Source organism: Lithobates pipiens, unplaced genomic scaffold (assembly GCF_037356315.1).
Source record: "Lithobates pipiens isolate NorthernLeopardFrog02 unplaced genomic scaffold, aLitPip1_a1.2 Scaffold_10, whole genome shotgun sequence".
In the NCBI taxonomy this organism is placed as follows: domain Eukaryota; kingdom Metazoa; phylum Chordata; class Amphibia; order Anura; family Ranidae; genus Lithobates; species Lithobates pipiens.
This window is the reverse complement of record NW_027507686.1, coordinates 214,259,796-214,282,683: the sequence shown is the minus strand read 5'-3', so window position 1 is coordinate 214,282,683 and position 22,888 is coordinate 214,259,796. Positions and strand designations below refer to the sequence as shown.

Below are 22,888 nucleotides of genomic sequence, written 5' to 3'. Positions count from 1 at the left end.
TACTGTGTAAGCTGGTCGCCGTATAGCCACGCCCCCGAGCGCTGTGATGATATACTAGAAGGGAGGCTTTTATAGTGTATCTTGAGTCTTAGTAATGTGCAGTAACCTGTATTAACCATTTGGGGAGCAATAGTGATGTGCAGTAACCTCGAGCAACAGATGAGTTAGCAGTAATGATGTGCATTAACTTCTAGCAACTAAGTAGTGAGCCGTAATGTGTGCCCAGTTATTGAGCGGTAATGATTTGCTGTATCTTCTGTTAACCAATCTCAATTACTGCCTGATCTGCTGTAGTAAACTGTCTAGCTGCTCTCAGAGCAGGTGGAGAGCGAAATTACATGGAGGATGCCCAAGGGTCCAATTAATATTAATAGCCCTGATAGTGTATAAAGACATTTTATTAATTGTGTAATTCCAACCTTGTGGCAAGTTTACAGAAGGCCCCCTTTTGGTTTCGGCATGTTGGTGCCTCTGTGCACAAAGCCAGCTCGATTAAAGATATAATTTGAGGAGTTTGGAGTGGAGGAACTCCAGTGGCCCGCACAGAGCCTTGACCTTCACCCTACTGAACCCTTTTGGGATGAACTGTCTTCTTGTCCGACACAAATGGACTGACCTCACAAATGCTCTTTTGGCTGAATGGGTACAAATTCTCATACACTCCAAAAAACTTGTGGAAAGCCTTCCCAGATGAGTGAAGAAGGTTCTAAGCTGTAAAGGTGGAAGGGGACATTTTATTAATGCCCATGGTTTTAGAACGGGATGTCCAACAAGCTGACATGGTTTTGATGGTCAGGTGTCCACAAACTTTGGCCGTATATTGTATTTAGTTTAAAAGGCACCCATGAATCATTCTATTGATATCAATCAAGCTTTAAGAAGTTCCAGCTTCTCTACCTCCAAATCCCAGGCTGGTTTCTTTTTTTGTGTAAAAGGTATAACTAAAGGCAATTTTTTTTTTCTTTTTTTTAATTCTGGATTTTAGATGGATTAGAACTCTGTCTGTGCCCCCCGTTAAGGAGAGTCATGCTCTCTGTTTTACTTTCACTGATAATGGTAAACAAGACAAAGAAAATCCCACATTTTGGGTTGTCTCCAGATAAGTAATTGAAGCAAACACTTCCACTGAGACAACTAGTTCTGGTGACCCGGGGGGTCCTTGAGGAATTCTCCTAATTTGCATGGATTTTATCTCACTTCTTGTTTGGCTATAGGACAGGAAGTGAAGGGAAATCTTCCCAGTGGGGCACAGATAGTGTAAAGAAAAAAAAATGGACAGGGGTCATTATCCTCCCTTGCTCTATCCAAAATTAAAAATAAATTTTGCCTATAGTTTTACTTTAAGGGTTTGAGAATGAAATCCCCATATGCCATTTTCTACCGTTAGCGGGGAAAAGTGCAGGTGCTGATGGGGAAATTACACTGAAGGTGCAGTAAAATGTCAAATCTAGGGAAAGGGACCGGGGATGAAAATCTTGCATCAAGGAAGAGAAGCAGGCGTTTATGGGAAAAGAAGCAAGAGTAGATGAGGAACCGCTACTATTTTACGAAGCCTGAGAACGTTAGATGAGTTTCCCTGAACCCTTCTACATCTAGCATTGTAGGCAGCGCAATACAAAACTCTTATTGTAAGGGAAAAGTAGTTTAATTCTCAACAAAAAACAAAGCATATTTTATCATTCAGGATAGAATACAGCAAATACAATGTACACTTAAATTTACAATTTTATATAGTTTTAGATGACATAATACAACCTAATTATAGACACCCTCTGTGTCATTACCATAATAGATTCTCATACAAAGGATATAAAAATAAACTTTGTTTTCACTGTACAGTAAGGGGAGAATGTGGCTTTCACCAAAACATTCGCTGGTGGGAAATCAATCACTGGCATTTAAATGTCTATGGATGATTCTCTACCATAATGTTTGGGAAAAGTCATTTAGAAAAAGACCCCTAAATGTTATCGCAGAGCAGAAAATTCTGATTCGGACCAATGTGTGAGATTTCAACCTAACAGCAAAGAGTAAACTTACTGGAACATTTTGATAAAAATTTTGGCATGTATGCGGTTTTTACCTTCATTCAAGTTAATGATTGGATGCTACCCATCTTTACAAAAATATTATAGAGATGTCATTCCTGAACTTTGTTGAACTGGTACTACCGTAATAATATTTTGGTATATTGTTAAACCGCGCTTAGCGTCTAAGCCCTTGTACACACGGTCGGAGATTCCGACACCCAAATCCGTCGGATTTTGTCCGAAACTGTTGCATACACACGGTCGGACAAAGTTGTCGGAAAATCCGACGTGATTACGTTATTTAGTTATGACGGGACTACGTTCACGCTAGTAGCCAATAGCTTTGGTGTAGGAATTTGATCTGAGCATGCGTGGCACTTTGTCCGATCGGAATTCTCTACACATGATCGGAGTATGTCCGATCGGAGCATTTTATCGGAAAATGTTACCAAAAAGTTGGAAAACTTGGTCCATCGGATACTCCGAAGGGAACAGTCCGATGTAGACCACACACAGTCGGAATAACGGTCCAATCGGACACATTCCGTCGGAATCTCTGACCATGTGTACAAGGGCTAAGAGATACAGTGCTGGCTGCTTTGTACTTGTCAGTAGAAGAGACAACTTGTGCAAAAAAAAAGTGTAAACAGTGCAGCGCTAAACAATAAATCATTATATATATATATATATATATATATATATATATATATATATATATATACACACACATACACACATACATACATACACACACACACACACACACACACACACACACACACACACACACACACACACACACACACACACACACACTCATGAAAAGTTCATATTGGAAAGAGTCCAAGTGTTCATTGTTCAAATAATGATCACTCAAGTGAAAAAGAAATTGCCACTGTGAAAACCTTCTGTCACTAAATGGAATATAAGGAGGCTTACCGGAACAATTGGACCCTATTTAGCATATAGTCATAGACTGAGTATAGCCTCAAATACAATAATATACGTAATACATATAACAGTACCATCATCCCAATTGATAATTGTCAAGAATTGGGAATTCTAAGGATATTGGGGCAGTTGCTGAGGCTGCTCCCTTGATATCCACACCCAAAAATGTTTGTTGAGGGGACTATTGCGGTACTAAATAAATCATAAAAAACTTTGTTATAAAAAAAATTACATTTAGCATATACCAAATTGATCAATAATTCAGTAAAACATCAAAAGCATGGCGGGTCAAGTGGTAGTGACATAGACGGGACAGTATACCGACGGATTTAATTTCGGACACACCAGATGGTGTCTGAGACTTAACATGTCGGGTCTACTGTCCTGTCTATGCCACTACCACTTGACCTTCCATGCTTTTGATGTTTTACTGACATGTGAGTGATCTACCTTTTTAAAATACATTTTTATCTATGGTTTTAGACTGTCGAGTCTTCTCATCAATACTCCATTAGCACATGAATCTAAGGAGAAAGGATAGAAGACTCCAGATTCTGAAAAGCCCTACAAGTTCAAATACCATTACATTGGCTTCGGTGGCTGTCTGTATTTTCTCAAGATTCCACTGAAGTCTCCATATTTAGGTGTTGTGACGCCATTGCCTGCTTGACCCATTTGGTATATGCTAAATAGGGTCCAATTGTTCTGGTAAGCCTCCTTATAATTCCATTTGGTGGCAGAAGGTGTTCAGTGAGCATTTCTTTTTCACTTGGGTGATCGACTAATCATTATTTGAACAACGAACACTTGGACTCGCCTTTTTCAAATATGAACTTTTCATGAGTATATATAAATAAATGTATATATATATATATATATATATATATATATATATATATATATATATATATATATATATTTTTTTTTTTGTTCTTCAATGATTTATTTATATGATTTATATTTAGTGCTGCACTATTTACACCTACTAATAATATTTGTTGGGCTAGTGGCCTTGAGTGAAGATACTTTATTCAGACATCGAACAGCGAGTTGGACTCAGTCTGAAAGTACAATTCTGTTTTAATTACTGGTCTAGTGATTAATGCAGAAATACTTATCTCAGATTGTATAAAGGAGGATTGTGCAGTAAATTCTTTATTTTCTCTCCAATTATTGCCTTGTTAGCTACTCCCCTGGAAAAGCCCGATTTTGTGGGCTTTCCTGTAAGGACTCATTTACAAGTGCTTTGGCTTCAACACACATGGACGGCTAGTTTACACTTGCTTTAAAACAAGGCTTCGGCCAGGCTTTGTTAAAGCTCTCTGAACGCTGTCACTAAATAAAATGGTTAGCTTACACCTGCTTTTGCTTTTCTTCAAAAATGATACCCCATGTAGCTTAATTGGTGCTTCACAGCACCTCCATAGAAGTCTATGGCAAAACTCGCTTGAAGCACCAAGCAAAGGCAGGTGTAAGGACTGTAAGCTAACCATTTTATTTAGTGACAGGAGCTTTGACTGGCATTCAGGGAGCTTTAACATAGCATGTCCAAAGCCATGTTTTGAAGCAAGTGTAAACTAGCTCTTAGGCAGTTTAAGCACAGCTCTGTTGCTCCTGCTCCCTATGACTGCACATCTTACGTACCCCGACTCATCAGCACCAGTGCATGGAGTACAGGTAGAGCTTACTTGCTCCAATTCCCTCTGCTAGGAGCACCCCCTATCTGAGCTGGTGTGTAGTTGTTTTTTCTTTTTTTTTCCTTTGCTGCTCATGCATGTGAAGTGATGATGCCAGAGCTGCCATTAGAAATCATGTGACCTCATACAACCTACCTGACAGGGCCCTCCTCTCTTCCCCAACTCTGTGCAAATATCTGTACTACTGTTTGCAATATGCAGGGCAGTATATAGAGAATGTGCAGAGGACAGTGAGCAGTAAGAAATGGCAGTGCACAGCGGTGGAGTGTGTGCTATATAGGAACAAGAATGTGCAGGGCAGTGAGTAACATGCAATGAAAGGGCAGAAAGCAGTAGTAATTAAGTACAGGGCCACGCACAGTACCTAGTAGCAGAGCAGAGCACATCATGAGCTGTATGTACTGCCAATGGCAAGGTACTGAGCCCATTATGTAATGGAAGGACAGGGTAGTGCAATTATCAGTATGTAGTGGCAGGGCAGTCAGTGAGCAGTATGAATTGGCAGAATAAGACAATGAGCAGTATGTAGCGGCATGGCAATACAGTAAGTGATCAAATATAGTGACAGGGCAAGACAGTGAGCATTATGTGGTGCTAGGGCAGTCAGTTAGCACAGTGCAGTGCAACTTAAGTGTTGTTTAGAGAGATAAAATTTTGACATTTCAGACCTAGAGCTGCAAAGGTAAGTGGAAATGATGTCCTTCAGGGTCAAAAGATATTTTGAGGGTTTGAAAATAAATGGCAAACTAAAGTATCAGAGTATCAGTTTCACGGAGTATCAGTTTTCTCTGCTTAGAAGAATAAGCCAAAGGATGACCAGTTTCTCTAAGATATGGGGGTTTATTTACTAAAGGCAAATCCATTTTGCACTACAAGTGGACTTGGAAGTGCAATTACTGTAGATCTGAGGGGGACATGCAAGGAAAATAAAAAAATAGCATAGAGTTTCCCCCCATTTCAGATCTAAAGCGACTGCACTTCCAATGCAACCTGAATTATCCTTTAGTACAGGGGTGCCCAACCAGTGGCCCGCAGAGCCCTCTGATGTGGCCCGCGACCTCCTTCTGTGGGATAGCAGATTGACAAGCCCAGATCATGGGTTGCAGACCTGCCATCAAAGAGCATCTGTGTTGTTAATGAAGCCTGCAAAGCAAACAGCTGTGGAGCAGAGCTGTATACGCTGATGCTTCCTGTATAGCGCCATCTCTTGCCATAGGCAGAGTGATACCAAATGCACTCTGCCAGGGACAGCAACAGCTGGCGATACCTGAAAGGAAGACTGTTCTTAAAGGTCAGTTTATTACTAAAATTGCAGTGTATATATGGGCATATCGGCGCAGTGGTTACTGGGCTGCTTTCGAACTGATCTGCAGGTGCAGTGCACCTTCAGGTTACCTGCACTGAGGCATAGACTTCTATTACCTGCGGGTTTGGTGAGCTTTCATAAAGTGCACCACACCTGCAGGATATAATAGAAGTCTATGGCAAAGTGTAGCTAACCCACAGGACAGACACAGGTGCACTGCACTGCATTAGTGTGAAAGGCCCTTTTCACACAATCAGTACAACTCAATCTAACCCTCCATTCACCTCTATGAAATGGAAGATGTAAACGGATTTGTGTCCTTTTTATACCCGCCTACCTCCAATCTGATTCGCTAAAAACAAAAAAGCAAAAGGGGATCAATCCCCTTCCATCAGGGCGTATCGGAGGACCCATAGAGTAGAGTGGGCTGTGTCCGGTCTGCACGGACCTGTCATCCGCCTGCTCTGCTCATTGTGGCCCGTGACCGGTTACAAAGTCGCTTAAGTGGCCCTCCCACTTCAAAAGGTTGGGCACCCCTGCTTTAGTAAATCAACCTCCATAGTCATCTAGCAAACACCAGAGCATAGTAACAATTTGTTTTATCCCAGGTTCACATTGAGTTGGGAATGAAGCCATTTTCACTCCCGCATGTCAGTCCAGATTTCACATATATCTGTGTGGGTTTCTGCACAGATGTCAATGGAAATCACACCCCAAAATCGCAAACAGATAGTACAGGAACTCCTTTTTGAAATCCGTGCAGTGCCGCACCGATTAGGACGGTGCCATTGCTGCCGATTTGACATGTCAAATTTCACCAATGTGAACCAGGGCTTAGGGTCAATTCCCATTGATGTTTTGGCAGTATGCATTTCACCACATTACTGCAACACACATTAGTACAAAATGAATAGTTTGCCTTTAAAACTGCAAGCTTTAACCTGTGATAATACTTTGCATTAATACATTGCTGTCCCGCATAGTGTGAATGGGCCCTGAAGACTGACATAGCTGAAATTTTCTTCCTGAATCATTTGCCTAGCTGCCATTCTGACTCTCAGGCTTCAGTATCGTCCAATTTCACCTTTAGGCAAGGTTTCCACTACTGCGACCCCAAAATCATGCGATTTACAGTGCGACTTTGCTATGCGATTTTTGATGTGGTGTCATGCACCGGTTAGAACCATGTGAGGACAAGTTGCACCAAAGTCAGAACAAAGTGCAAAAACCTTTTTTTTGGAGTCGTTGCGACTTGAGTCGCACCAATTAGAACAGGGACCATTGAAATATATGGATTTTAACTTGACATGTGTCAAGTCGCCCAACAACTCACAGTAGTGAAAACAGGGCCTAAGTGAAGTTGTCCTTTACTAAATGTACTTTAAGGGGACACCGAGTACGGTTATCAGTAGGAATAAAAGAGGCTGCAGCACATGCATGGGAGGGTTTACCAAAGGACATTAAGTGCATTGGAAATTATTCAAAGACCGAGGATCAATATGACAGCCAGGCATCTTTTAGTACAGGTTTCCTTTAAAGCGTACAGAAAGTTACAAGGTCTACTGCCTCACTATTTCTACAAAACCCCCTGAACAGGTGACCTCAGCAGAAAAATGTAACCAACAGCTTTTTAGAATCCAATATAATAAAAATACAATTATAAAGAAATACACGGATAAAACATTTTGATTCTAAAATATATACATCTCATACTGCAAACAATACAGTTTTCTTTTTTAAATTAAGATTAGAAGAAAAATATACAACTTTCATTTACACAGAAAGGTATTGTCATTTGCTATCACTGTTTTACGTCAATAGTAAATGTTGATGGACCGAATATACCACTGAGCCGTGGTAACGCACCTCCACAATGCACCCTTCACCTCCAAAACCTTTTTAGCGTTGAGCTGTGTTACTGAAAATGCAGCAGGTATGCTTTTTGATCCATTGTGGTGCATTAAGCGGCCTAATCAATTGAAAGGAGACAAAAGGTGAGCAACAAAACCTAAATCTCCCAGGATGCTGGGAAAAGAGTTGGGAATTATGGAAGAGATGTCACTGTTAGAGTATCCCAAAAAATATTAGACAACGCTTATAGCTAATCTCTTACATCTAGTGTATGGACTATTTAACATTGCAACTGTGCATCATAAATATTATAGGCATAGGAAACACATATATGTACTTTAGAAACAAATGCGCAAAGCAAATGCTTAGCGCCGTGATCCTCAAACTACGGGCCTCCAGCTGTTGTGGAGCTACGCACCCCATGAGGCATTGTAAAACTCTGACATTCACAGACATGACTAGGCATGATGGGAATTGTAGTTTCTGAACAGCAGGAGGGCCGTAGTTTGAAGGCCCCTGGTTAGCGTTTCAGTCAGTATAAGTTTTATAAACTTGCCCCCCAGTATCTATATACAGTATGTACAAAAACCTACATATATATATATAAAAGGGGCATAGCTAAGCTAGGGTGACATCACATTTTCAGCAACAACTACCGTCCAGAGGAAAGCTTAAAGTAAAACTATAGGCAAAACTTTGTTAATTTTGGATAGAGCAAGAAAGGGTTATAAGACCTGCAAGGTTTATTTTTGTCATCCTTGTCCCATTGGGGGTATTTCCCTTCACTTTCTACCCCATAGCCCAAACAGGAAGTGAGAGGGAATCCCTGCAAATTAAGGGAATCTATTGGGGACCCCCGGGGGAACCAAAACCTGTGTCCCCATTGGAAGATTTCCCCTCTATTTTCTGGGGATAACACAAAATTATTATTTTTTTTAAACTTTCACTGATAATGGTAAATAGGACAAATGGGGAGGGTGAAAACAGGGGGGCACAGACCGCAGAAAAAAAAAAACAACCTGACAGATGTTCTAATCCTTCTCCCCTCTATCCAAAACCAAAAAAAAAATGCCTTTCGTTATACGTTAAAGCAATTCTGTTGAGAATTTTTTTTTTTTTTAAACAAAGTACCCTCTGCAAAAAAGTGAATTCATATCTCCCCGTAATCTGCACTGTATTGCAGAGATACAGATGCTTGAAGATTCTGTTCTGTAGTGACACAGGCAGCCAGTGGGAGGTGCCATAGAGCACAGGAAAGGACCAGGCATCTGACACTCCTGGAAGTGTTGGATTCTTTGAGCTGCTGTAAAGCTGGCCATACATGGCACAACATTTGTTCAGTAGATGGCCTCATCTGTACCTCTCTGTTGGACATCTCTTAATTAAAAAATCAAAGGAGCCAGGGGGAAATTTGTCTGCTGAACAGCACCTGCATCCAATCAGATGCAGACACTGTACAGGTATTTTGACAGCTGGTGGGGCCAGATGTAAAAATACAAATATTCGCAATGGGAGATTTACCCGTCTGCCGCTGTTAGTGTAGATCAGGGATATGCAATGAACGTACCTCCAGCTGTTGCAGAACTACAACTCCCATGAGGCATAGCGAGACCCTGACGGCCACAAACATGACACCCAGAGGTAGAGGTATGATGGAACTTATAGTTTTGCAACAGCTGGAGGTCCGCTAATTGCATATCTCTGGTGTAGATGAAGGAATCGGTTGGATTTCTTCCATTAACCTCCCTGGCGGTATGATTCATTCTGGTTTTAGGTGCTGAAAGCGGTACAATTATTTTGCATGGAAATTTGGCGTTTTAGATTGTAGTCCTGTAATTCTTAGGAATAACTCACATAAATTTGTTCAAACCAGAGTCTAGCAGACATCCCGGGTATGATAAAGTTTATAATAAATAATAAAAATTATTCAATAATGTAATCAAATCCTAAAACACTGAAAAAGGGACACTTTCTGGTTGCTATGGACAATCTCCAAATTCCAGACAGAAAAAACAGTATTTATAATATAAAAGTGCATGCAGGGCACTGCACAGACCACTAGAGACAAAGGGGGTGTGTAATTTTTAATACAGTACCGTAATCTGTAAGATTACGGTACTGTGTGTGTTTTGTGTACTTTACTTTTTTGAATTTGGCGCCGATCTCCGTTCCCGTGCGCCGTAGAGTCGCAGGGAACGGAGCTCGGCGGCATTCGGGCACTGTGAATCGAGCGGAGGACAGCTCGATCACACAGCGAGGAGGACATCGCTGGATCCAGGGGACAAGGTAAGTAACTTCTCAGTGTCCTCCTTGTATCCAGTGATGCGATCCCGAGTCTGGCTCTGGGTTACCGCTTGTGGAACTAAAATCCCAACCCGAGCCAGACTCGGGATCACCGCTAGGGAGGTTAAGCCTGTGCACAGGCGGCAGGAAAATGTATGATCTCCCTTTTTTTTTGCAGTAGCTTACACCATAAGTGAAAAAGTGGTTGTGTCTATTAAATAAGGGACGTGGCTAGTATGAAAATGGTGGCTTTTTTCATGAATACCAGAAGAATACAATGGGGGTTATTTAAAAAAGGCAAATCCACTTTTCACTGCAAGTGCAGTCGCTGTAGATCTGAGGGGAAGCTTTGAAATTAGGCAAAGCTCTGCTGATTTTATCATCCAATCATGTGCAAGCAAAAATGCTGTTTTTTAAATTTTCCTTGCATGTTTACCTCGGATCTATAATGACTGCACTTGCAATGCACTTTGCACTAAAGTGGATTTGCCTTTGATAAATAACCCCCAATGTTTTCTTCCTATAGTGGGCCTTCAATGAGGCTACTTTAAGGAACAATTATAAAGGCTGCTTTGCAATCAAGTGTCACCTGCCAACTATGCTGTGAAAAAAGCTGGGTCCAGTCTATGGAGAATGAGAGGAATCAAAGGATGTTTATACATTGTGCAAAAAAACATGGTGCTCCCTTGATGTTAGGGAGACCACACATTTAGCAGCTCAAAATGTATAACTACTACATTTTCATGTATACCTTCTATCATAGCTGACTGTTTGTTCCATATTTTAGTGATCATTTATAGGAAGTAATGACAGTTGATTTTAGAAAAAGGAATATTTTCCCATGGTAGCTTACACCTATCACAATTTGATATGGTAACAGGATAATGCATCATTCTCTGAACTGAGGGTAGACATGTTCTTCAATCTAGATCTGAGCTGGGTCCTTTGTAGCCATAGGCCCAGTAGCAGGTCGTCACTTCCATCTGTGTTACCCAACCGGTGACATCTGCCGGTCAGAATCCATCCATTGCAATCTTTGGCTTCTAATTCTGGCAGTAAAGGTAACTTGCAGTGCTATCTCCAAGAATCGTAGTTCGTTAGAAATCTGTAGTTGTTAAGGAGCTCATCCTGGCTCAGCATGCTCTGAAATGGAGAGATTTAATGTAGATATGAGTATTAATAACCATGTACAACCCTCTGGACGTGTGCAGAACAGAAATAATGTAGGACAAGGTTTTATGATCTCTATGATGGCCTGTGTTGATGGGCTTTTGTTTGCATCAGAACGGCCCCTCTTTTATACTTATCAATGGAAATGCATAAGCCGATTGATGCAGCTTAGAAGGAGGTCAACTGCAAATAAACTGCACCTGGCAATAAACTATGAATGATGTGAGAAGGTTTTTAAAATGAATGTTAAATGCAAACACAATGCTCCAGATAGCAAGCTTGCTTTGCCCTTCGACACAAGCCCTTTATTTTATCCTACAAGCTAAATGTTGTAGTAAGCATCTTTACACATATACTGTATATTGGGTAGTAGTATGCACAACATAATTGCGAACCCTAAAGAGGAAGTTCTGCTTTCGACCCTCCCCCTCTTATTTTTGGCACTTTTTTGGTGGGGTGGCTGGGGTGGAGAGAGAGGAGCAGGTACCTGGTCTTGACAGGTACTTGCTCTCCTCACTCCCGGTCGGATCGCTGCAGTGATTCCACTGGAAGTTCTCCCTCCCCTCCCCCTGTTCACAGCCTTCGGTGACACGTCACAGGTCCAAGAAGGCTGCGGGACCATTCACAAAGTGCAGAGCCACTCATGCATGTGCAGTGTGTAGCCAAGTGGGGTCACAGCCGGCTTCCCAAAGTAAACATGCCAGTGTCGGGAACCCAAAGACTGGTGAAGAACCAGCCCACGTGAGGATGGCACTGAATCCTTGGACAGGTAAGTGTTCTTTTATCAAAAGCCAGTAGTATTTGTAGCTACTGACTTATTTTCAAATGAGGCAAAGATCCTCTGCCAAAAGTCCAGGAAATGGGTCAACTTACTCCCATCAGGTATATTCTGGTGTAAAAAACGACTGTCCAATACCCATAATAATAAAACCAATTTCATCTCTTAGCTTTAACGATGTCAGCCACCCAAAATGGAAGTTTCGGTGCTTGGAAGATGCTGGAGAATTAAACCAACCAGTGGCAAAAATATGCCATCTCCCCAGTCAGGTGGTTGCACTTGTGGCAGCGGCTTCTATTTACTCGGCGTAACATCATCTTTCACATTATACAAAATTATTGCGTAAATACCGTGCGAGCTAAAAAGTTGCAATGATCGCCGTTTTATTCCCTAGCGTGTCTGATAAAAAAAACATATAATAATGTTTGGGGGGTTCTGCGTAATTTTCTAGCAAAAAAATTATGATTTTTACATGTAGGAGAGAAGTGCCAGAATAGGCCCGGTATGGAAGTGGTTAATAAAAGGGTAAACAATTTCATTTAATTTAAATTTGTATTACTTCTAAACATTATGCTTCCACCAGGAAGAACCTTCTGAGATAAAATCCCAAGCAGTGTTAGCTGAAAGAAAGAAGAAAGGATTTAATACTCACAGTGAGGTTATTAATTCCTTCAGAAAAAGCCCCTATTTGCTTTACCATCCCCTCTGAATGCTCCATCTGTAAAATCAGTCAGCAGCCTCGTAAATAGGAAGGAAGTTTGACGACTTTACACACAGCACTGAGCTAGTACCCATGCACCACACACAGGACACTACAAAAGAAAAAACTCACACCATCTGTACAATGTTATTCAATGCAAATGTACATTAACAGTCATATACCAGAATACGTCTTTATACATTAGCCTCCTGTAACCCAGGCAGGACTCAGACTAACGGGGGGAAGGGGGCAGCCCTCTGAGCCTATAAAAGCCTTGTTAAATGGGCAGAAGGATGACCTCATCAGTGTGCTGCTGCTCATTTATTATTCATCTAGCGGGTTGGGGGTGGGTCCCTGACCGACCAGTTATTGTGTACCTGATGCAGACCTAGTTGTGAAATCTGGCAGGGGAGGCTGAATGACAAGACGAAATTAAAAGATATACAAATCTTTTGTCAGTTCAAACCGAATATTGTACATTATAATAAATATATTAATATGTGAATATGTATATGCTGCATTTTCTGTGGAAACTACAAACAGTAAATCTGAAATGTATTTACAGAAAAATAATTAGTATCATAAAAGTGCAGCTCCCTGATTTTAAATCAGAGATTTACCATGGCTTAGCCCAGGGGTCTCCAAACTGCGGCCCGAGGGTCAGATGTGGCCCTTTGCTATCCTTTATCCGGCCCTTGGGGCACTATTCCTCCCACTGGCACCAACAATGGGGCACTATATCTTCAATCGATACCAATGATGGGATATGGTTCCTCCTACTAATAGGGGAAATACTCCTCCTCCTATTGACCACCAACCTTGAGGACATATTTATTCTCACTGATGCTGTGCCGGTGACATTTTCTACCCCCATTGGCCACAATCCGGCCCTCCTCTAGTCTCAAGGACAATAAAGTGGCCCTTTGTTTGAAAAGTTTGGCAACCGTTGGCTTAGCCTATAAGAAGCATGATACACAGAAAAAAAAAGGATGTTGTTTCAGCAAAATAATGGCTTTGAAAATCTCACGGCGCTGTAATCTCTATTTTCCAGTAAATAGGGTCATACCTTTCTGGTTTTGCTGTACTTTGGTTCAGCTATTTCTAGTAATCAGCTTAGCAGTGTTAGAACAATTCATAAAATGCCTAACCCCATGTCTAAAGCTGACTATACACTACACAAACTGATTGTACAATCTATTACATCAGGGGTGTTCAACCCGTGGCCCCGCAGAGTCCTCTGATATGGGCCACAACCTGAAACCAGGGAAGCACATGCCCATGCTCTGGGATAGAGGGTCAGCAAGTCCAGATTGTGATCAACAGGTTCCCGAACCGACATTCTAGAGAATCAAAGTGCATGGAGCCGGCGCCGATAGGGGGCTGCGGAGGGAGCAGGAGTCGCATAAGCTTTTCGGACGCTAGCTGGACGGTTTAAAAAAAAAAAAAAGTAAAGTAAAAGTTGCCACTCTTGCAAAGCGCTTTTCAGGCGCTGTAGAAGCGCTGCCCATTCATTGCAATGGGCAGGGCATTTTGGGAGCACAAAATACAGCGCTTCCAAACCACCCCAAAGATGCTACTTGCAGGACTTTTCAGAAGCGCACCACCCCAGTTTGAAATGAGACACTGCAATGAATGGGAGGCGGTTTTCAGACGCTTTGCAGAGGCCATTTCTAGAGCTAAAACGCATGACAACGGACCCTGTGTGAAAGTGGCCTTAGTGAAGGCAGTGTTATAGGGGGACAAGACAGTAGGGGCTTGTTTACATTTGCGGTTTGGGGGGCTGGTAATACCTCATAGTTCACTGTGGCTCATTACCAAGTGGAAGTAAACCCATCCATAAAACAGAAATGTAACACTCCCATTGGTTGTGTCCTCAATAGGGGGGTTTACTTACACTTTAAAGTGGAAGTAAACCCTGATGGGTTTACTTCCTCTCTGATTCCCTGCAAAGGTAAAGCATAATGGACTACTATGCATCGCATAATAGTCCATTATGTGTCACTTACCTGACACAGGAGCCAGTGAAGTCACCGCTGTCCCCTTGTGTACAGAGCCTCCATCTTCTTGGTGGGTCTCGCTGCTCATTTGACGGAGCCGCGATGACGTCACTCCCGCGCATGCGAACGGGAGCCGCCACTCCTGGCATATCGCCGTTAACAGCGGCGCGCTCAGTGCGCCTGCCTTTTGGCAAATATCTCCTAAACCGTGTAGGTTTAGGAGATATTTCTTGGACCTACAGGTAAGCCTTAATCTAGGCTTACCTGTAGGTCAAAGTGGGTTGTAAGGGTTTACAACCACTTTAAGTGGCCCTCACTCTACAAAGGGTTGAGCACCCCTGCTTTAGATCTACCATCAACTATGTAGTGCAAGAGCCTGCCTAATTTGATACTAATTGAATAGTTTGCTCAGGTTTGTCCTTTGTGGCAGCACGCAGGTAAAATCACCTGGTTGTATTCAGGATGGGAAATATGTGTGTCCTAGATTCAGGCTTTATGCAGACTTTTACAATTAGAGGGGAAGAGTTAATGAGCCCAGCTGTAGTAAGTGGGCTCATTAAGACCTCTACAAAAAACCCCAGCATGCATAGGGAGATGCTCCATCCTGGAACCAGTTTTGTGTGTATAGACTGGGGAGTCTGAGATCTGTTCTGTGCGGTGAGTTAACGCCTCTGTGGCAAACCCCTACAATAGAGACAGGGACTGGGGCAGCACAAGGCTGCACCCAGTTGTTAGACAGGGAGTCTACGTGTGTAGTTAGAGGTCAAGCTGACCAGGATTTATTTTCTTGTTTTATTTTGTTTGGCTGTTATATGTATCACTGCATGTAGCCTAAATAAACCGGATCTTTTGTTTTTTGCACCTACACCGCTGTCTGCTGTGCCTGACTTTGTGTTGTGAACCCATCCAGGGGGTCACACACACCCGCTACCGAGCGAACCCCCTCACACCTTGTATTCATTTTGTAACTCAAAAGGAAAAATAAAATTGTATTTTATAGTACATGGACAACTATGGTCACAGAATAATTAAAAGAAAAAAAACAAACATGCAAAAAACATGCTGAAATAAAATCGGTCTTATGAATGAGAAACAGACTGATAACAAAGGACAAATCACATCAAGTGTAAAAATGTAAGTGTATGAAAAAGAATGTTATTCAGGATAACCAATTGAGCATTTAACCCTCATTGGTAACCTCACTAGATGAATGAAAACTAGATTCACTTTACAAATTTTACTTTTCTTTTATCAGATCGTTTTTATATTGTAAAATGACAAATTCTTTTAAAATCACACATAAATTTATATACAAAAGGCTCAAATTAAGAAGCTTTATACAAGGGTAAGGATAGTTATTTCAAGCCATGTGACTGCATTTTCAAATCGCATTAGTCTCTTAATAAAATAACTATCCTTATCCTGGTGTTTTAGCTTTGTATGTTGAACCTGGAATGAGAATATATGAAATATCTATCTAGATCTATATCTATATCTATATATATCTATCTATATCTATATCTATATATATATGCGCAGTACATACAGTCTGATGATTTGACTTTTCAATAATACCATCTATTTTCATGTATTCCATCTGGTGTTCCCATTATCTAAAGTTTACTTACCAGATACAAACAGTGTTAATAATTATAATAAATTTCCTCAATGCCAAGTAATTCTAGTGAGCCAAGGTAGGATAACTGCCTCACCCTGTGCGGGGACAACTGGCGTAGCCAACAATGATGTCGGTATAGGACTTGATGAGGTGGGTCTAGTACAGGATTTTAACATCCAGGCCCACTTATCACTATGCGAGTCAAGGTAGGCAGCATTGATAGCAAAAAGCTTAGTGATCAGCACTCCTGCCTTTCGGTACTAGCCTGAACCCAATCTACATGATGGTTTTTAGATTTGTAAGATATCCTCATGTTGTTCACTTGCATTGGTTGACTCCAAGCGCTGCTATGGTTCCCTCTCAAAAACATAGTGGTAAGTTTAAAGGAAACCTGTTCTGAGAGAAATATTAAGGCTGCATTACTGACCTCCTTTTCTAAATGGCTAGTTTGACCCAGGGACCGCGCTGGACTGATTAAATTGGTTACTGCCATTTTTTTTGTTGGTTCTGCAGAGTGGTGGTGCCAATTCCCAGTTGGAGGTTTGGGCTGTATCTTACTGGTATGACGGAGCCATCGTTTCAGCTTAGGCAAAACTTAAACAAGGAAGGAGGAGCACCTGGTGCACCCCGGGCGCTCCTCCTTTCTCATTTACTACTTCCGCTTGAAAATGGTAGCTTACACGGTTTAATAATCAAAAAAAAATATAGCTGCGCTAAACCTTTTAAAACAAAATTATAAAGTGACATAATCTTTCTAATTTACAAAAAATCCCAAGAACATGCAAAATAGTGCCAAAGTAATGATTTCCAGGCATATAAGCAGTCCAAAGAAAAGGAAAGATGGATAGGATGCTGAATCTTAGTCCGTTTTCGGTGACTCTCAAAACCACCCTTTACACACGTAGCAGGTGCACCCAGAGGAGAAAGAGATTATCCACCACCAAATTAGAGGAGGCTTACCAGCTGTCAAGATCTCTTTTTAAGGAGATCATACGGGCTTGTAAAATGTTACGTTCCTGGTCCCCTCACTGGGCTCTGTTGGTAACACCAATCTATCTGCTCCCTCTTTATGGTATATCTCGTTCCACCACAATCATTTAGTAGGGCAAAGAAAGAAGAAAAGAAGCTCCCATAGCATAATTCCGTAAAGATTTATTAAAATATAAAAAGTAAAGTAACAACTCACGAATTCCCAGCAGAGTATAAGCGTATAGCGTATAAAAAACGAGCCGGCCGGCTCTCTCTTGTTTGCACTGCCCGCCCTTCCTGGTTAATGTGGAAATGCGGTGACGTCAGCACGCCGCTCACCCATGCGTGCTGACGTCACCGCATTTCCACGTTAACCAGGAAGGGCGGGCAGTGCAAACAAGAGAGAGCCGGCCGGCTCGTTTTTTATACGCTATACACTTATACTCTGCTGGGAATTCGTGAGTTGTTACTTTACTTTTTATATTTTAATAAATCTTTACGGAATTATGCTATGGGAGCTTCTTTTCTTCTTTCTTTGCCCTACTAAATGATTGTGGTGGAACGAGATATACCATAAAGAGGGAGCAGATAGATTGGTGTTACCAACAGAGCCCAGTGAGGGGACCAGGAACGTAACATTTTACAAGCCCGTATGATCTCCTTAAAAAGAGATCTTGACAGCTGGTAAGCCTCCTCTAATTTGGTGGTGGATAATCTCTTTCTCCTCTGGGTGCACCTGCTACGTGTGTAAAGGGTGGTTTTGAGAGTCACCGAAAACGGACTAAGATTCAGCATCCTATCCATCTTTCCTTTTCTTTGGACTGCTTATATGCCTGGAAATCATTACTTTGGCACTATTTTGCATGTTCTTGGGATTTTTTGTAAATTAGAAAGATTATGTCACTTTATAATTTTGTTTTATAAGTTTTAGCGCAGCTATATTTTTTTGATTATTGTATATTGTGTGTGTCTCGCATTGGGTTGCAGCAAGAACTTACTATTGTCAGTATTAACACTAATATCAGGTTTTGTTTTATTTACACTTGATTTTTCATGTATATTTTTCTAGCACTTTATTTAGACCAGCGCTGTTTTTCGAAGGTTTTATAGCTTACACGGTTTAACTGACCCACTCACTAAAGAATTGTTCCATGCAAAACTGATAATACAGTGCTTAAGTAGATGCCGCAAACCTGAACATTTTTTCTATCTATTGGGATTCTAGCATCCAGGACATATAAAAAGCCAGAAATGGACTCAAGTCCACCAAGCTCATTAACTTTTGAGTGGACAGGTCTGTAGTACTTTTAGTCACCAACACATAACAAGAATAAAAGTATGGTTTAATATCCTTAAAGTGGAACTTCACCCTAACAGGTAAGTTCCACTATGCTCCCTCCCCAACACTTTTTTTGGGGGAAGAGAGCGGGTACCCATTTCTAGCAGGTACTCACTCTCCCTTCTACTTCAATCGCCTAGGCGATCTTCACTGGAAGTTCACCCATCCCTCTCCACCTGCAATCACATCACAAGCTTCTGGTACCAGTGACGTGTCCCAGGAGGCTGTGGGACCAGTCACAGGACAGAGCACGGCTCACGCATGTGCAGAGGTGAGCCGGCTGCAAAACTGCTAGGAATCGCAGCTGGCTTTCCTCAGCAAACATGGAGGGGCCAGGGACCCGAAGACCAGTAAAGAATCAGCCTGGGTGAGGACATCGCAGGTTCCCTGGACAGGTAAGTGTCTCTTTATTAAAAGTCAGAAGCTAGAACATTAGCTGCTGACTTAATTTTTTTTAAATGACTAAAGAACCTCTATTTATACACTCAGTCCACGTCAGTGCCTCAAGTAATTAAAGCAAGGTGGTAAGCCTGTGGAAACAATAAAGGATGCCACACACCGCCAGCTCAACAGGTGAAGAAGAATGTGAACAGCCTCAGCATCGGGCTCCTCCTAAACGATACCATTGACGCATTTCGGCCCACCCACCAGAACTTAATCGTAGCGGTGCAATGGGGTAAGCCTGCCTGACAGCCAGTCAACATTTTTCAGTAAAAGAGGTCACCAACTGACATCTCAATCTTTTCTTTCATGCCAGGTTTCCTTTATTAAAGTGGTAGTAAAGTCCATTTGTTTATGTTTTACCTACAGGTAAGCCTATAATCAGGCTTACCTGTAGGTACTGTAAAGGTCTCCTAAATGTGCAATGTTTAGGAGATATTTACTTGTGTAGCAGCCAGCGATGTCACCTGAAGGAGTGGTATACCTGTGCTGTTCCTCCAGAGCTCTGTGTCAAAACAGCAGGAGTGATATCATCGCAGCTCAGCCATTCAAAAGGACCGGAGCCCGCGAACACGGAAGGAAAATCGGGTGAAGATGGAAGCCCCATCAGTGGTGAAAGCATGCCACTGGGGGGCTTCATTTTAAAGGTAAGTTTCACACAATGTGCTAGTATTTCGATGCATGTGAACACATTATTACATTACCTTACAGACGTTTCTTTTTTGTTTTTTTACTTCTCCAGTTTACTACCACATTAAAGTTTCTTTCATCTAAAATGAGGTCAAGGACCAATGTGGCTAGTCTAGTCTAAATTACTGCACAGCCTTTAGCCCAACATGAATGGCAGTGCAGGACTGTTGCAAAGAAGTCAACATCCATGACAGCAAACCATCAGAAGATAAAACCAGCTTATACATATAAAGGCCCGTACATACGCATTGTTTTTTGGACGTCAATTGTGATACAATGACTGATCATCCGCAAATCTTACCGTTAGTACGGTGCTTTCGACAGCCGATTTCACTTTTTCGTCAGACAAAAGCTGGATGTGCAGACTATAACATTTTTTGTCGGATATAAAATCAACGGCTGATTTTTGTTTCACTAGTACAGTTTTGGTATAAAAAAAAAAAATTGTAAGAGCAAGACTACGCATGCTCAGAAACAAAAGAATACATACAAAACTATTCAACGCGTTACGTCACTTCTGACGTATTCTGTCAAACGCAAATTGACCTCTTCACTTTCGACATGAGACTAGCATGCCAAAATATCGTACATCTGAAAATCAAAGCGCTTGTAGGAGGCTTTAGCCATAACTAGCCCTAGTCATAGCTATTTTTATCATTTGCCGTTAAACCGCATAGAAGGTAATTTTGTTGGTTCATTATAGTAGATGTTGGCTTTTTGGAAAGAAAGTCTACAATTTACATCAAGGGGCAGTATGGTCATGCAACCCACAACACAGGGCCTTTTCCCTTAGTAGGCTCAATAAAAAAAAAGTGCTGCTTGACTAAATTCAGAGTTGAGACATTTCAGGAAAGCATTGCAATATGGCCACTAGATGGAGCTGTTGATCATTTGAAAATAAACAGATTAGACACATTATGGGGATTTCTTTTGATGTCTCAGACATTTGCACAGTATTTTTTTTAAATAAATATATCCCTTTGAGTTGCAAGATTTTCTCCCAACTTCTATTCACAAAATGTTGGCTCCACTCTCTGCGTTTACCATAACCAATAGGACACACAAGCAGTTATTAGTAAGAGATTAAACATACCCACCAAAATGTTGTTAAAAATAATATCTGGAGACAGTTAATCCCTGGAGCCCACTAGGTCCATGTTAGGGTTGCCAACTCAAAATGTATTCATTTTACATGGATTTAAAAATTTTCCCACAGACTTTGCATACAACTATCAATTTTAACCTCAAACCAAAATTTGTATAAAATTATAGCTTACCCATCCTTAGAAGTGGTGGCTGCATCAGTTATTTTTCAGAAGAAAAAGCTAAAAACATTCCTAGCAAATACAGAAAATTCCTGTTGACCTTGCCAGAAATGCAATGAGCTTGATGCTTTCAGCAGTGGCGACCCGTGCACTGTGGGCACACGGGCGCTGCCCCCACTATCCATGCGCCGGCCCCTTTTCAGGCTGCCGGATGCATGGATTTGTATGGCGGGGGGTGGTACTTTTTGAAGCACCTGATTAGAGCTAGAGGCTCTAATCAGCTTCAAAATAGGGTGGGCTCAGGGCGCAGAGAGTGCGCCTAATTGTGTGATGATAGCAAATTAATTTTCACTATTTCCACAATAACCTTCCTCCCCACCAATCAGGCAGGGCGTCAGACTTGCTTCCTGATTCGCTAAAGCGCCAGGAAATCCTATTGGATGCCTGGCGCTTAGGAAGAGAAGCGGAGGAGACATGCGCTGGAGCGGAGGTCGTCGCTGCTCTGAGAGGTGCTGCTGCAGTGCTATGGCAAGTCCCCTCGGCTCTGTCAGAGCTGCGTGGGGGGGGGGGCATTGGGGTGCTGCCAGAGCCACATACCCCGCGGGGGGGGGGGGTTGGTGGGCACAATTGGCTGCATATGATGGGGGGTTCAGTATTTTTCAGTTCGTTTGCGCTCCCCAAAAGTTTGAGTGAGCTTAAAACAAAGCACAAAGGACCTTCTTTATTGTGTAAACTACTAGTCCCATCATCCCACCATAATGGAGACGAACAAAGGCAAATGAACTAAGTGATAACGAAGGTTGTCTCCATAGATACAATGGAAAAATCAGTGTAGACATTAAGGGACAGAAGTTTGCTATTAGCAGGATCTAGGTGAAAGTAAAGGGGAAAAAAAAAGACCACCACAAATGCGGCCACCACATCCAAAATTGGTAAGTTGTAATATGTGACATTTTTGGGTATAAATATGCTTTAACAGACAGACAGTCTATACATTTTGCACAGTTGACCACCCTGAATTTGGAAGGTTTGATTGAACAATATGTATTCACCACAATACATACCAAACAGGTTAGAATGAAGGATTACAATGAAATGAAGCCAGGAGATGGATGGTTTACATAACTTAATAATGTTCATTTATTACATCTTCAGTGATCAATCAATAATCTAGCAGTCTTTTATATACTGTACACGTAACATTTTCATCCGAAAACTCATTTTCTTCCATACTTCTCAGACCTCAATAAAACCCAATCATCATAACACTGCTCAGCGACTATTTACACAGTTCATAATCTTAATCATATTTAAATATTTGCAGTTAAATTAGAATTTTCTTCAGCAGACAACAATGCAGCCTCTGTATAAAATCGGTAAAGTGTCTATGATGCAACTCCAGCGCCAGGCCATGCTCGACATCATATAAAAATATCTCAAATATAGATTTACTTCTTCTACAAAAGCAAAAAGTCTGTCTTTTGGGTGAAGCCATTCTGGTAAAGACGGTTGGGTGGTTACATGGCGATACGTGGTTAAAGACACAGAGGACAATAAGGGGGGGGGGGATGTATGTAGGGGAGGGGGTGATGCCAAATGCGGATGCCTTTAGATTAGTCTGCCCACCTGCTCCAGTTTGTCAGCCTCTTTTACAGCACTGTTGTTGGGCGCCTTGACTTCGCTTTTCTGGGGGGTGGCATCCACCGGGCACACATAGTCTGTGGAGTCGTCAAATTTCTTCTTGCGGAGATGGCCAAAATTGGACAGTCCAAGCTTCTTTGGCTGAAATAACAATGGTATCAA

At 41.7% G+C, this 22,888-nt stretch overlaps 1 protein-coding gene across 2 annotated transcripts in view; it reads right to left on the bottom strand.

The window, feature by feature from the left end:
* Window positions 1-3,882: 3,882 nt before the first annotated feature.
* Window positions 3,883-22,888, bottom strand: part of LOC143939011 (liprin-beta-2-like) — a 63,472-nt gene continuing 44,466 nt past the window's right edge. For both annotated transcript variants that reach the window (XM_077460935.1, XM_077460936.1), the window contains 3 exons: window positions 22,712-22,867; window positions 12,719-12,784; window positions 3,883-11,261 (listed from right to left, as the gene is read on the bottom strand). In XM_077460935.1, coding sequence (XP_077317061.1) covers window positions 11,193-11,261; window positions 12,719-12,784; window positions 22,712-22,867 — 291 coding nt within the window. In that variant the 3' untranslated portion in view covers window positions 3,883-11,192. The remainder of the gene's footprint in view (window positions 11,262-12,718; window positions 12,785-22,711; window positions 22,868-22,888) is intronic.